General features: G+C 48.4%; 1 protein-coding gene across 10 annotated transcripts in view; it reads left to right on the top strand.

Annotated features, from left to right (window-relative positions):
* Positions 1-4,728: 4,728 nt before the first annotated feature.
* The window catches only part of MTSS1 (MTSS I-BAR domain containing 1), a 160,160-nt gene continuing 152,846 nt past the window's right edge, over positions 4,729-12,042 (top strand). For 5 of the 10 annotated variants that reach the window (XM_046019655.1, XM_046019583.1, XM_046019557.1 and 2 more), the window contains exon 1: positions 4,730-5,323. In XM_046019655.1, coding sequence (XP_045875611.1) covers positions 5,252-5,323 — 72 coding nt within the window. In that variant the 5' untranslated portion in view covers positions 4,730-5,251. Of the gene's footprint in view, positions 5,324-12,042 lie in introns of all 10 variants that reach the window. The other 5 variants (XM_046019552.1, XM_046019618.1, XM_046019603.1 and 2 more) reach the window with 2 other exon arrangements.

The following is a 12,042-nucleotide window of genomic DNA, read 5'->3' on the forward strand; positions in this document are numbered from 1 at the left end:
TTCCCCCCTCTTTTACATCTTCCCTATGAACCAGCCTCTCTATGTGACTGCCATGGTCAGATCCTACAAACTGGCCTGCAGGGAGACTAAAAACTGGGAAGTTTAAAAATATTTAGATCTTATAAAACTTCACATCAAGATGCTAAGTTTCAGCCCCTCTGGAAGGAGTGGAATGCACGGCAATTAAGGGCACACCTTCCAGCTTGGCCTGGGACTGGAGCGCGAGCTCCCCACTCCTCTTATGAACTTAACAGTTCAACTTACAGTTGCCCCCCACCCCCAGACAGGATGAGCTTGTGACCCCGCCATTCCAGCCTTCCTTTGGCCTGGCTACCACTCAGTTCATGAGGGTAGACCTTCTTCCATTAGTTTCCTGCCTCAGTGACACATTCTGTACACTGAGTTTCTATTAGCCTTGGGCGTACTGCAGGTCACCATCTGCCAACGCATAAAAAAACAACTCTTACAGTGAATCACTGCGACAGATAGTATTTGTTGATTCTTGCTGGTTTCTTTTTTAGAAAGGCCTCCAATTTGTAAATTTGAGACACTTTCATCTACTGACAACTCCCCATTTTTTTCCAGGGATGGAGTGGGTAGGGGCTCATAAAAGTTCTGCTCCTAGGTCATGAGGGGGAACTTGAACCAATTTTATCTCACAGATGAGCCATGGTGATGATCAGTACATGTTAATAGCTAACCTTGACTGAGTACTCCCAGTGAGTACATCCCCTTTAGGCCTCACACGCCCTTGGGAGTCTGCCCGTCCATTATCTATTTTATAGATGAAGAAACTGAGGCATGAAAAGCTGGGAAGCAAAGAAGTCAGAATTCATACCTGGGCAGCTTGACTCTGAGCCTACCCTCTTCATCACCTTGCGCAACTGCCCCTGTGCAAGGATCCCTTGCAAGTCAGAAGCATCACAGACAATTGCCTGGAGTTTCATGGCATCCCTGAGGCCTCCCCTCACAACCTGGACACGCACTGGGATCTCATGAGGGACCCCCAAAGCACATGGAGACACAGAGGAAATACCGTAATGGGTTAACATTCGGGAGAGCTAATGCTGGTGAATGTGGAAGTCTCTGCACTCTTCTTGCTTGTTTCTGTACATCTGAGATTATCGCAAAGTAAAAAAAAAAAAAAAAAAAAAAAATTAAATGGAAAAAAATGTATTGGAATAATATTAATTGACCTGGAGGTATTTCTGTAGGATTTTTAAAAAAAGATTTTACTTATTTACCTATTTGAGAGAGAGAGGGAGGACAAGTGGGCATGGAAACAGAGGGAGAGACAATCCAAAGCAGACTCTGTGCTGAGTGTGGAGCCTGATGCAGGACTTGATCCCATAACTGTGAGACCATGACCTGAGCTGAAACCAAGAGTCGGATGCTTAACTGACTGAGCCACCCAGGTGCCCCAGGAATTGTTGATGGTAAGAAGTGTTAACAGGAAGTGTTTTTTTAAAATTTTTATATTTTAAAAGATTATATTTATTTATTTGACAGAGAGAGTGAACCTGAGCAAGGAGAAGGGGCAGAGGGAGAGGGAGAAGCAGGCTCCCTGTTGAGTGAGGAGCCCGATGCAGGGGTCAATCCCAGGCCCCTGGGATCATGACCTGAGCTGAAGGCAGACGTTTCGATGACTGAGCCACCCAGACACCCCAAGAGGAAATGTTAATAACAAGATGCAGAAAAGCCACTGTGATGCGATTCTCTTTGTGTAAAGCAAATAATGACAAAATATGCATGCACATATATGGATGCACATACATATGACTCTCTGTTCTTATATGGGGGTGGAATGAAATGTGTAAAATACATTCCAAAAAATCTGAAGCCTGGTTCCCAGAGACTCTACTTTAATTGTTTAGGGGTAGGACCCGAACATGAGTGGCTTCTTTCAAAGTTTCTTGGATCAAAGTTCTCAAATTTGCTGCCCATTAGAATTGTTTGGGGACACTGTTACACTGAAAAAATAAATAAAATGAAAAAAAAAAAAAGAATTGTTTGGGGAGATTTAAAAAGTCCTGATGCTCAGGCCATGGCCCGGATGAATTAAATCAGGCTCCCTGTCGTGGAACTCAGGCACAGGTGTTTTAAAATTCCCCCGGGGATTCCAATTGCCAAGTCTGGGACCAGGCAGAGCTCCTGGTGTATATGGGGCTGAGAATCACTTCTGAGAGGTAAGGGAAGTCCTTTGGGTAGACTACTATGGGAGAGGCATTTGATAGCTACTTTAACCCTGGAAACAGGCCACAAATCAGGAACCTGCAAGGAAACAGAGGCTGTCTCCAGAAATCAAACAACCTGCCAGAAGTCTCAGAGCTCCGAGAAGGTGGAGGTAATCCTGCACCACCCTCTCCCAGGTCAAGGAGGGTGATGGGAGAGGCTTTGAGAAGGCTTCCTGGCTTCTCAATCTCTCCTTTCCGAGATCACAGGACTTGAAATTCCTTCAGTAAAGCTTCATTCCTCTGGGTTCCTCCTCCTAGGAGCTATTAAAAAAAAAAAAAAAAAAAAAAGGCAAACCCTCCTGGGAGGAATTGCGTGTTAGTCAGATCTTGATGTCTGCCTAGTTAGTGCTGGGCATTTTGAAGGGAGGAGAGAGTTCGAGGGATGCTTAAATCTGGGGAAAGAATGTGATGTAGGGGTGTCAATCTGATGTTGTCCCTTTTTTGTTCAAAACCCCTCATTCACTAGACTTACTTCATCTTGTGTAGTTGACACTTTGTGTCCATTGGCTAGCAACTCCCCATTACCGCCTTCCCCCAACCCCAGTTCCTGGCAGCCATTCTACAAATTTGAGTATTTTAGCTAGTGGAATATAAGTGGAATCATGCAGTATTTATCCTATAGTTGGTTTGTTTCCCTTATCACGAAGTCCTCAAGTTGTATCCATGTTATGTATTGCAGGATTTCCTTTGAGGCTGAATAATATCCCATCGTCTGTACATACCATGTTTTCTTTATCCATTCATCCATTATGGGCATTTAGGTTGTTCCCACATCTTGGCTATTATGAATAGTGGCTGGTTATTACGAATAAGCTACATCTGTAAGATTTATTGAGTGCTTACTTACCATGTGCCAGGAACTGTTCTGAATGCTTTACATATGTTAGTGCAAGTGAAAGTCACTAGAACCCTATGAAGTCTTTATCCCCACTTACAGATGAGGAAACCGAGGTCCAATTAGTTTGGCCCAAGGTCATAGAATTAGTTAGTAGGTTATAAACTGGAGTTTGAACCCAGTACAATCAAGCTCTATAAACAGTGTCCTGATCACTATAATACCAATAGTATTAAAAATCACAATGATAATGACTGAGAGCAAACTGTATGTCAAACACTATTATTGGCAAGATGAAGATGTGACTTACACATCCGCATAACCTTGGGGACAGGATCCAGCATGGTTTTCCAAGAGATTGGTTAATTCCAGAAGTAACGCTCCTCCTTACGATTTTTGGGAGAAGGGTGGAGGCGGGTTGCAATTAAGAGTTGGGCAGAGTGGCGGAGGGTAAAATTACCTCCTGCAGCTGTGATATGTCCACCAAGCATCTCCTTGATTCTTGCAGTTTTCAAAGCCAGAACTTAACCTATTTTCGAGTGAGTGAGTCTGACACAAGTCTACAGCATTTTGTCTTTTTTTTTTTTTTTTTGGTCTCCTCCCCAGTATTTTCCTTTTGTTGTGTTTTGTGCTTCACATGATCAGCTCACAGGTCAGGGGATTAGTCAAGAGCTAGGTGCTTGCGTTTAATGGTCTTTAAAAGTGCTCATTCGATTCCCTTCTTCCTTGCCTCTTTGGTGGTAATCTAAACGAGGGCTCCGGCTCTGTGCAGTTAGGCCGTGGAGCTATGAGAATGAACCACCAGCCTCCAAATCGGCTTAGGAACCTTTGGGCTCTTTCCAGGTTAAACGTCCCAACAGGGCTTTCTGCAGTGATACCAACACCCAATGCCCCCAGTGGGACATTATGTGTGTGAAACACACACATACCCATAAACAACAACAAAAAACCCCATCCAAGTCACAGGCAGTCAACAATATCCAGAAATCAAAGACAGTATACAATAGCTCAGTGCCATTTATTTTGCAATGGCAAATCGATCCACTTTCCCAGCATCCTGCAACTTTTATTGAACTGGGCGTCTCGCCATAGGATACGCCCCCAAACTCTCCTTAATTACATATTTGTTAATTACAAATTAATTACAAATTAGGAATGCTGTCTGCAGTCGTGACTGGCTTTGCAGTCCTGGTATCACAGGGCTTTTCTTCTCAAAAGGCTGCAGCAGCAGCAGCAGTTTTCCCGCCCTACTGAGTGCTCACTATAATATGCTGGGCGCTGCGCTAAGCGTGCCACCCGGCAAGGCCCCAGGGAGCGGCGGTGCACCCTCGGTTCCCGGCGCTCGCAGCCATTGTGGGGTGGGCGCTCGGCCAGCGGCGCGCTGACACGCCCTCTCCTTGCGGCGACCCGCGGCCAGGACAGGGGGGGGTGCTCCGTGCGTGCTCCGAGGAGCAGGCGGCTCCCGCGGGCGTGGAATCCTCGCCGCACCGCCCGCGGGTTCGCCTCGGCTGCGTGCGCTCCATGCGCCTCCCGGGCACGCGCTCCTAGCCCCGCCCGCGTGCGGCGGACGCACGGCCGCGAGCGCGCGCCCTCCCCGCGCCCCCGCGGCGGACGCACGGCCGCGAGCGCGCGTGCGCCCCTCCGAACGTCCCCGGGAGCCGCGCCAGAGCGAGCGCCGGAGCCCGGCGCGCAGGAGTGAAAAGGAGGCGGCGGCCGCGGCTGCGAGCAACAGATCCTGACGCCGAGAGCAGACGCGTTCTGCTGTTGGGCGATTTTTTTAAATTTCAAAAATATTATTAAATTAGAAAATCCTGCATTTTTAAATGGCGCTGGCCCCAGGTCAGCGGGCGGTTTTCTCTGCTTCAAGATGGGCTTTGCTGTTTCAGTCGTGGGCACCAGTGGTGGCCTGATTGTCAGTTTTCTCCGGGCATTTTTAAGGCCAGGAGCCGAGCACTGCATGTAGGCGAATCACCCCGCAGAGCGGTTTGGCTTTTAAAATTATTGTTAGTATTTGGGGCAGAGGACAGCCGATCTTGGGCACTTCGTCCCCTTTGCAGAAGAGGCTGTGAGTCGGAGGTGGGTCGCTCGGAGAGTGGAATTGCTCGCGGGTGAGCGAGCCCCGGCCCCGCGCACGGTCCAGGCGGCCCCGAGTGTGTGTCCTCTCCCTGCCAGCGCCAGGAAAATGGAGGCTGTGATTGAGAAGGAATGCAGCGCGCTCGGAGGCCTCTTCCAGACCATCATCAGCGACATGAAGGTAGGACGCCGGGGGCGCGGCTGCGGTGGCGGCGGTCGCAGCCGCGCACGGACCTCGCCGCGGTGCTTCGCCTCCACCCCGGGCCATACGCCCGGCCCTTGCCTGAGCCGTGGCCGCCGGCCACCTGCGGGAGCGCTCCGGCCCGGTGTCACCTGCTCACCCGCGGCGCCGCTCCGGGCTCTGCTGGGTCACCGGGCGGACTGCTTCTCTGGGGGTGTCTGATGCCCCCTGCCCTCTCCACGCTCATTGTCCCAGGGGGCGGCACCATCTCGTTTCCATGGGGGTGCAGGGCCCCGGGTCCAAGTTTTCCATTGTCTGTCGCTGGACGGAGTGCCTGCGACCCGTGAAGACTGGGTGCCTGGGCGGACACCTGATTCCCCCGAGTCCGGGGTGGGGGGGCGGCTGGCGCGGTGGTGGGGAGAGGTATGGGGGCTGTGCCCGGCCGCGGGAACTGGCCCTCCACCCCCATCCAAGAGCCTGGGAGAGAGGCCTTCCTCTCCCTCCTTGGCTTTCAGGTCCACCTGGCGGGGGGGGGGGGGAGGGGGGAGGATCTGATCAAATTAGGCATTAATTAGGCTGTTCCTAAGCTGGTGAGGGTGCGCATGCCTTCCCTCAGCCCTCACCAGGGCCGCGGAGCAGAAGTTCCCAGAGTAGCCTTGCTGGGGACCCTCCTTCCACTGGCTGACGCTGCCAGCCTGAAGGCAAGATTGGGTTCTCCTAAACAACTGTATTCCCCCAACACACCCACCCAACATACACAGACTCCAGTTTTTCTCTTGGAAGGATTGTGAAGATTGTGTGTGTGTGTGTGTGTGTGTGTGTGTGTGTGTTTCTCCCCGTGTGCGCGCGTGCGCGCGCGCGCGCGCGTGTGTGTGTGTGTGTATTGGGGGCGGGGAACAACACCCTGGTTTTTTCCTGCAAAGGGTGGGACGGGGGATAACCTGATCCTTGGATGTGGATTTTCTGGTGCATGGAGATAGACCAGGGCCCTGGGTTACTCATCCAAAGGAAATATAACCAGCCTCGCGAGCTGGCTGGAGGTGGGAATTGGAGGCGGTGGGGGATTTTTTTTTTTTTTTTTTCATGTGTATTTAGGGAGCTTCTCTTTGGCTCTTACCCAGCCCCAGTTTGCCTCAACAGATCCGGGGAGGTGGTGTTTAATTAAAAGCTCGGCTTCCAAAAGGAGTAGGCAGGTTGGGAAAGCTGTACAGCCGGTGGGTGTGGACAGCCCCTCTTCAGCCGCTGCCTGGGCGTTTGGAGGAGCTTTTGTCTGATGAAGTGTAAGGTTTAGAGAGGGTTTGGCCTGGGAGATGGACTTTGTGAAGGAATGCTCAGCTGTCACGGCTGCTTCCCCCTTTTAGAACCAACTGCCATCTCCCCAAGGGTGAACTTTTCCAAGGTGCCTCCATCCTGGTCTTGGGCCTCCTACAGAGCCTGTGTGTAGTGGTTTTTTTCTTTCTTTCTTTTCTTCTTCTTCTTTTTTTTTTTTTTTTGGGAGAAATTGACATTCATGTAGCATTATCTTCGTCTAGACCCTGCTTCTCCAGGAATGCCTCTAATCCAGCCACTTGGAATTAGATGGATTATTCCCTGTTCAAAGACCGCCTCTTTCATTCCTTTGCCCTCAATACACATTGACTTATTGAAGTGCTCTTTTGAGACAAAGATCGGTGTCCCCGCCTCAGACTCTGGGGTATTGCTTGTTAACTTAAATTCTGTACGCCTTATAAGCAAAGATTTGGTTTGAGGCACACGCGTATTTTGATCACCAGGGGAAGAATTTGAGATGGGTTGGTGAAGTTGCTTGTGTGTGTGTGTGTGTGTGTGTGTGTTTGTGTGTGAGAAGTGGATGTTTCCAGTCCCTAAGTAGTAACAAGGACCCAGTGACCTAAAAGTTCTGCCCACTGCAGTCCCAGGGGAAAAAAAAAAATCCAGAGGCTTTTTTTTTTTTCTCTTTTTGTTCCTTAATCCACAATCCATCCAGTCTCGGTTGTTCGTGTTTATAGTTTTGAACCTAGAGCCTTTCACAAGATAGCCTACCATAGAATGGGCCCTCCGTTTTCTGCCTGCCAGCCCGGGGCTGCCCTCTAGTATTCTGGCTAGGGGAATTTGTGGGTGCCAAGGTGGCCTGTTTTTCCCTCTGCAAGATTCCAGTTTAAAAATAAAGATTTATTTAATGCCCTTTCAGTGCTGGGTCTATAGTTTGTGGTTCCTGACTTCTTTCCCTTTGAATTTAGTAGGGTTTGTTCAACATCCTGTGGGAAGGCATTTATTTTAAGGTTGTTTGTTTTGTTTTGGCAAAGATTTGAAAAGCAAACTCGAGGGGAAGACTAAAACTTGCCTCAGGGTCTGCAGGATTCCAGACTTTTGGGGAGTAGAGATAAGGAAAAAGAAAGGGGTAGACTGATTTCCAAGACTGTTTATGGGGGAAGACAGTTGTTGAATATTTTAATGGAGTTTTCTTTTTTAAAAGACTTCTTCATGGGATGGATGGCAGTGGCATTTTAAAAGGGATTTAAAAAAATTTGGGCATAATAGGATAAGCAGTGCATGAAGTCACCACCAATCGAAAGTCAGACTTTAATATCTGAAGTCAGCTGGCTTTCTAATGACAAGTTTATCCTCTTTTTTCTCTTCTTTGAACTGCCATGATGGGTTTCTGATGTCTTTGGTCCCCTTCTATCCACTTTGAAGGACAAGTGTAAATGTTAGAAACTCGTTTGGAATGCCATCTTAAGGAAATTTTTAATTTATTTTCCCAGGAGTAATGCTGGACTGGGGTAAGGAAAGGGTAAGGAAATTTTTTTTTTTTTTATTAGTAGCATTTGATTCTCCAAAATGTACAGCAACACAGGAAGGGAGTTAATTTCCTCTTTGGAGAAAAAAAAAACCAAAAAACAAAAAAATTAAGTAGTATCAAGGCCCAACACCATACATCTTCCAAAACCAAAAACCTCAAGACATTGAAAAGCTGGAGAGGAATCTTCTGCTTTTTTTCCTAGTGATCCTTCATCTGGCTAAATCCTCAGCTGTCAGGGTGCTCGAAGGGTGCGGAAGAAACCCTCACCCTTCTTCCATTGGGATCTAGCAGCAGCTGTTAAATAACTTATTGATTCCTTGACGGGAGGAAACCTTGTGTTTTTTCCCTGTCTTCCACCCTACTGTGGTGGTGGCCACTAATGATGGTGGTATGCAGAATCACTTACTGGCTGCCTTTCCGCCCATCCGCATAAATCAAGTTGGCTGGTGTGAGCTGGTCCCAAAGGAAAGGGGAGATGAGATTCACGTGGCTGGAGGCTAGGGCCCATCGCCTGTTTGTCTGAGGGAACAGTAGCTTGACTCTGTGGAAGGCCATTTGACTGGCTTCTGATGTTTGACAATGGTTAGACATTAAAGAGGTAGAATCTTTCTGGAGTTTCCATCCAAGTGCCAAGAAAAACAAGCTAAATGCTGTCAACAGCAGATTTGAGCCGTTACTTTTTAAAAAAAATTTATTGAGATATAATGGACATATAACATTATATTAGTTTGAGATGTACAACACAGGGATTTGATACTTGTCGTTTTTAAAAAATATTATTTTTTAAATTTATTTACTATTTATTTTAATGCTTAGGTAACTGAACCAGAAAAGAATTTGGTGATGTTTGGGGAGCTTTTAAGACCAAGAGACTGGCCAAACTCAAGGGCAAGTCACTGTGGATCTCTGTCTTCTTTTAATAATTAACTTGGTTTTTTTTTTTTTTTTTAAGTTGGATGCTGAAAACCAAATATTTTCCTCAGCCTTGTTGCACAAGAATCACCATGTCAGGATCTGAACTGGGCCTGATGCAGGGAGAACTTTGTACTAGGTTCGAGAATGTGCTGGGAGTTATGTAATGGGACTGGGGAGGGGGGACACCCAACCACACCTCGAATTTCCTACCCTACCTCTCCCTGTAGAGAGGGGTGTCCTGTTACCAACACCTGTGCTGAGCAGAATAGGGGCCTTGTTCAGTTCCTCTCCACTGCCCCCTACCTCTGTTTGCACTGGTAGCCTCTTTCCGAAGTTCTGCCTAAAATTAGAGCTGATAAAGGGACTTCTTAAATTCCATGGAAATCTTTTGTGGTTCGAAGGCATGACATGGTATTTTCCCCCCAGTTATCATAGATCAAGAATGTGGGTATCGGGTCCAGCGTGGGATAATGATTTCAGGGCTGTTCCCCCTGCCCTCCCTGCACTGCTCTGGCTTTGGGGTTTCTGTCAGACGAGAGGCTCCCTTCCTCCGTGTTTATCGAGGGCCTGCTATGTGGAAGGTCTCTTGCTGGACAGCGAGGAGCCAGAGAACCAGCAAGGCCTGCCCTTGGAGAGCTGCTTGTCCTGTGGGCCCAAAGTAGATAACATTAAGTAGCCTATGGGGGCCAGGAAGGAAGGGCATCGGTCAGCTTTTGAAGGACTTCCCTTTGACTCTTCAAAAAACAAAATTTTTTTTTTTTTCTCTAGAAAGATACTGAAAACCCAGCGAAGGCCTCCAAGTGCAGCCAGGTGCTCTGAGGGAGGCCGGCCGCCCAGTCAATGGAGACACACAGAGGCAGGACAAGCAGAGCCCTTGTAAAGTACAGATGGGCCCCGGGTTGGTTGTTCTTAGCAAATGGTTGTGTTTGCTCAGGATTTTACAGCTTCCTCAGTTTGGGCCCGTGGGAGAAGAAGGTGAAGTGAAGATGCCATAAAATTGGCCACGGGGGAGCTGCCCAGAATGGGTACCTGTTCCGAGACTGAGGGCCTCTGCTGTGTAGATCAGTCTGTTTGGCTTTTTAGGTGCAAATCTTGTCCATGTTTAGAAAGAGGTCTTTTTTTGGGTGTGTGTGTGTGGGGTTCTTGGCTTGAGTGTTTCTGTGGGAAAATCCCATATATATCATATTTAACCAAATTGTGTAGAACTTGTTGCTCCACGCTGTGAACCTTATTTTTTTTTTTAAGATTTTATTTATTTGACAGAGAGAGAGATCATAAGTAGGCAGAGAGAGAGGGGGAAGCAGGCTCCCCGCTGAGCAGAGACCCCCATATGCGATGCGGGGCTCGATCCTAGGACCCTGAGATCATGACCTGAGCCGAAAGCAGAAGCTTAACCCACCGAGCCACCCAGGCGCCCTCACACCGTGAACCTTTATGTTCTGAATTTCCGCAGATAGCGATGGCCCACAGGGAGAGAAGGTCAGTCCTAGGTCATGGCTTGCATGGAAGATGAGCAGAGTTTGAATTTTGCCTGGCTCAGCTATCAGGCAGTTCTTACGAGAGTAGCAGGCACTCCTAATTCGGAGCATTTACTGAGCACCAGCGAGGTTGCAAGCACTGAGCTCAGTGCTATGATTCAGCAAGTAAAGATACAGAATTTCCAGTTAAATTTGGATTTCAGATAAACAGCAAACAGCTCCTTAGTATAAGCATGTTCTGTGCATCCTGGGGCTTCTCAGCTACTGACCCTTTGTACTTTGAAATGCTCTTTCGCATCCAGGGGAAGGAAAGAGCTGAAATGCTATCTGTCAATATGGCCAGCTCATTTGAGGTCGTTAAAATGTTTGGAGGATGAAAAGGTTGAAACTATTGATCTGTTAGGCGCGGTATCTATAATTTTCATCTGGGCTTTTCCATCTTCCCGGGGATGGGTGAGAGCTGGCAAGATTCCTTCTGCAGGAGACTGTTTAGGTGCTCAGATTGGGAATGGAAAAATGAGATCATTTCGAGGTCTCCCATTACTTCTCGGAACTGCCTTCAGGACACTTTCCCCTTAAACCCACACCTCTGCAAAAACAAAGAAATAACCTCTCCTGGAACCAAACAAAAGCCAAAGGCAGAGTTAGCTGCCTAGGACATCAGAGGAGAAGTATTTGGGGCTCCTTAGAGGGAACTGATGGATGCCTTAAGCTGTTTAACTCAGATTTGCAGATTGCACTGCTGATATAGCCTTATTAAGTAGCAAACTGGAGAGACAAATGGAGTAAATTAATTGGCTGAGCTTCGAGAAAGCCCATTGTATTTGATAGCGGAGGTTCTCCCTTGAATTAGTTGGGAGGCTGAGCCAGGTTTCCTCTGAGTATCTGACAGACAGACACACACGAAACCCCCAAAAGTGAAATTCAAGCCACCCGGCACGGATTCCAGAGCAGCCCACCCCTTGTCTGTGTTCCCCACCTCTTAGCCCAGGGAGGACCTGGGCTGTGTGTCTCACCTGCTTCCCGATTTAAGATGCTCTCGTGTGCCACCTGCGTATAGTAGATGCTCAGTGTTCACGGCATGTGGCGAACACGCGGCCAGAAGGGAATTGCAGGGAGCCCGCCATGTGCCAGGCATTGCCCTGAGTGCTTGGTGTGCTTGTTTTCCTGTCATCCTCACATCAGCTGCGCTTTACGGATGAGAAAACCGAGGCTCTTTGAAGAGCGGCGGTAACTTATGCAAGGCATTGGAGAGGGGGATTGGTTCAGACCTTGGCCGATTGGATTCCCAAAGCTGGAGCTCTCTCTTTAGACCATGCTGCAGGTGGTGGTCAGGCGGGAGGAATGGATTTCTTTCTAGAGGGCAGCATACAGAATTCCACTCGCTGGGTTCTATAGGAGGCTCAAGGAAGGAATCAGGGTCTTATTTCCGTGCCTGGAGCCCGGAGCCAGTCTGGAGGCCCGAACTTGAGCTCAGATGCTGTGGGGACTGTTGTGGGGCGGGCGGCTCCCATTTGGTTGTCACT

This window comes from Meles meles, chromosome 1 (assembly GCF_922984935.1).
Source record: "Meles meles chromosome 1, mMelMel3.1 paternal haplotype, whole genome shotgun sequence".
Classification (NCBI taxonomy): Eukaryota; Metazoa; Chordata; class Mammalia; order Carnivora; family Mustelidae; genus Meles; species Meles meles.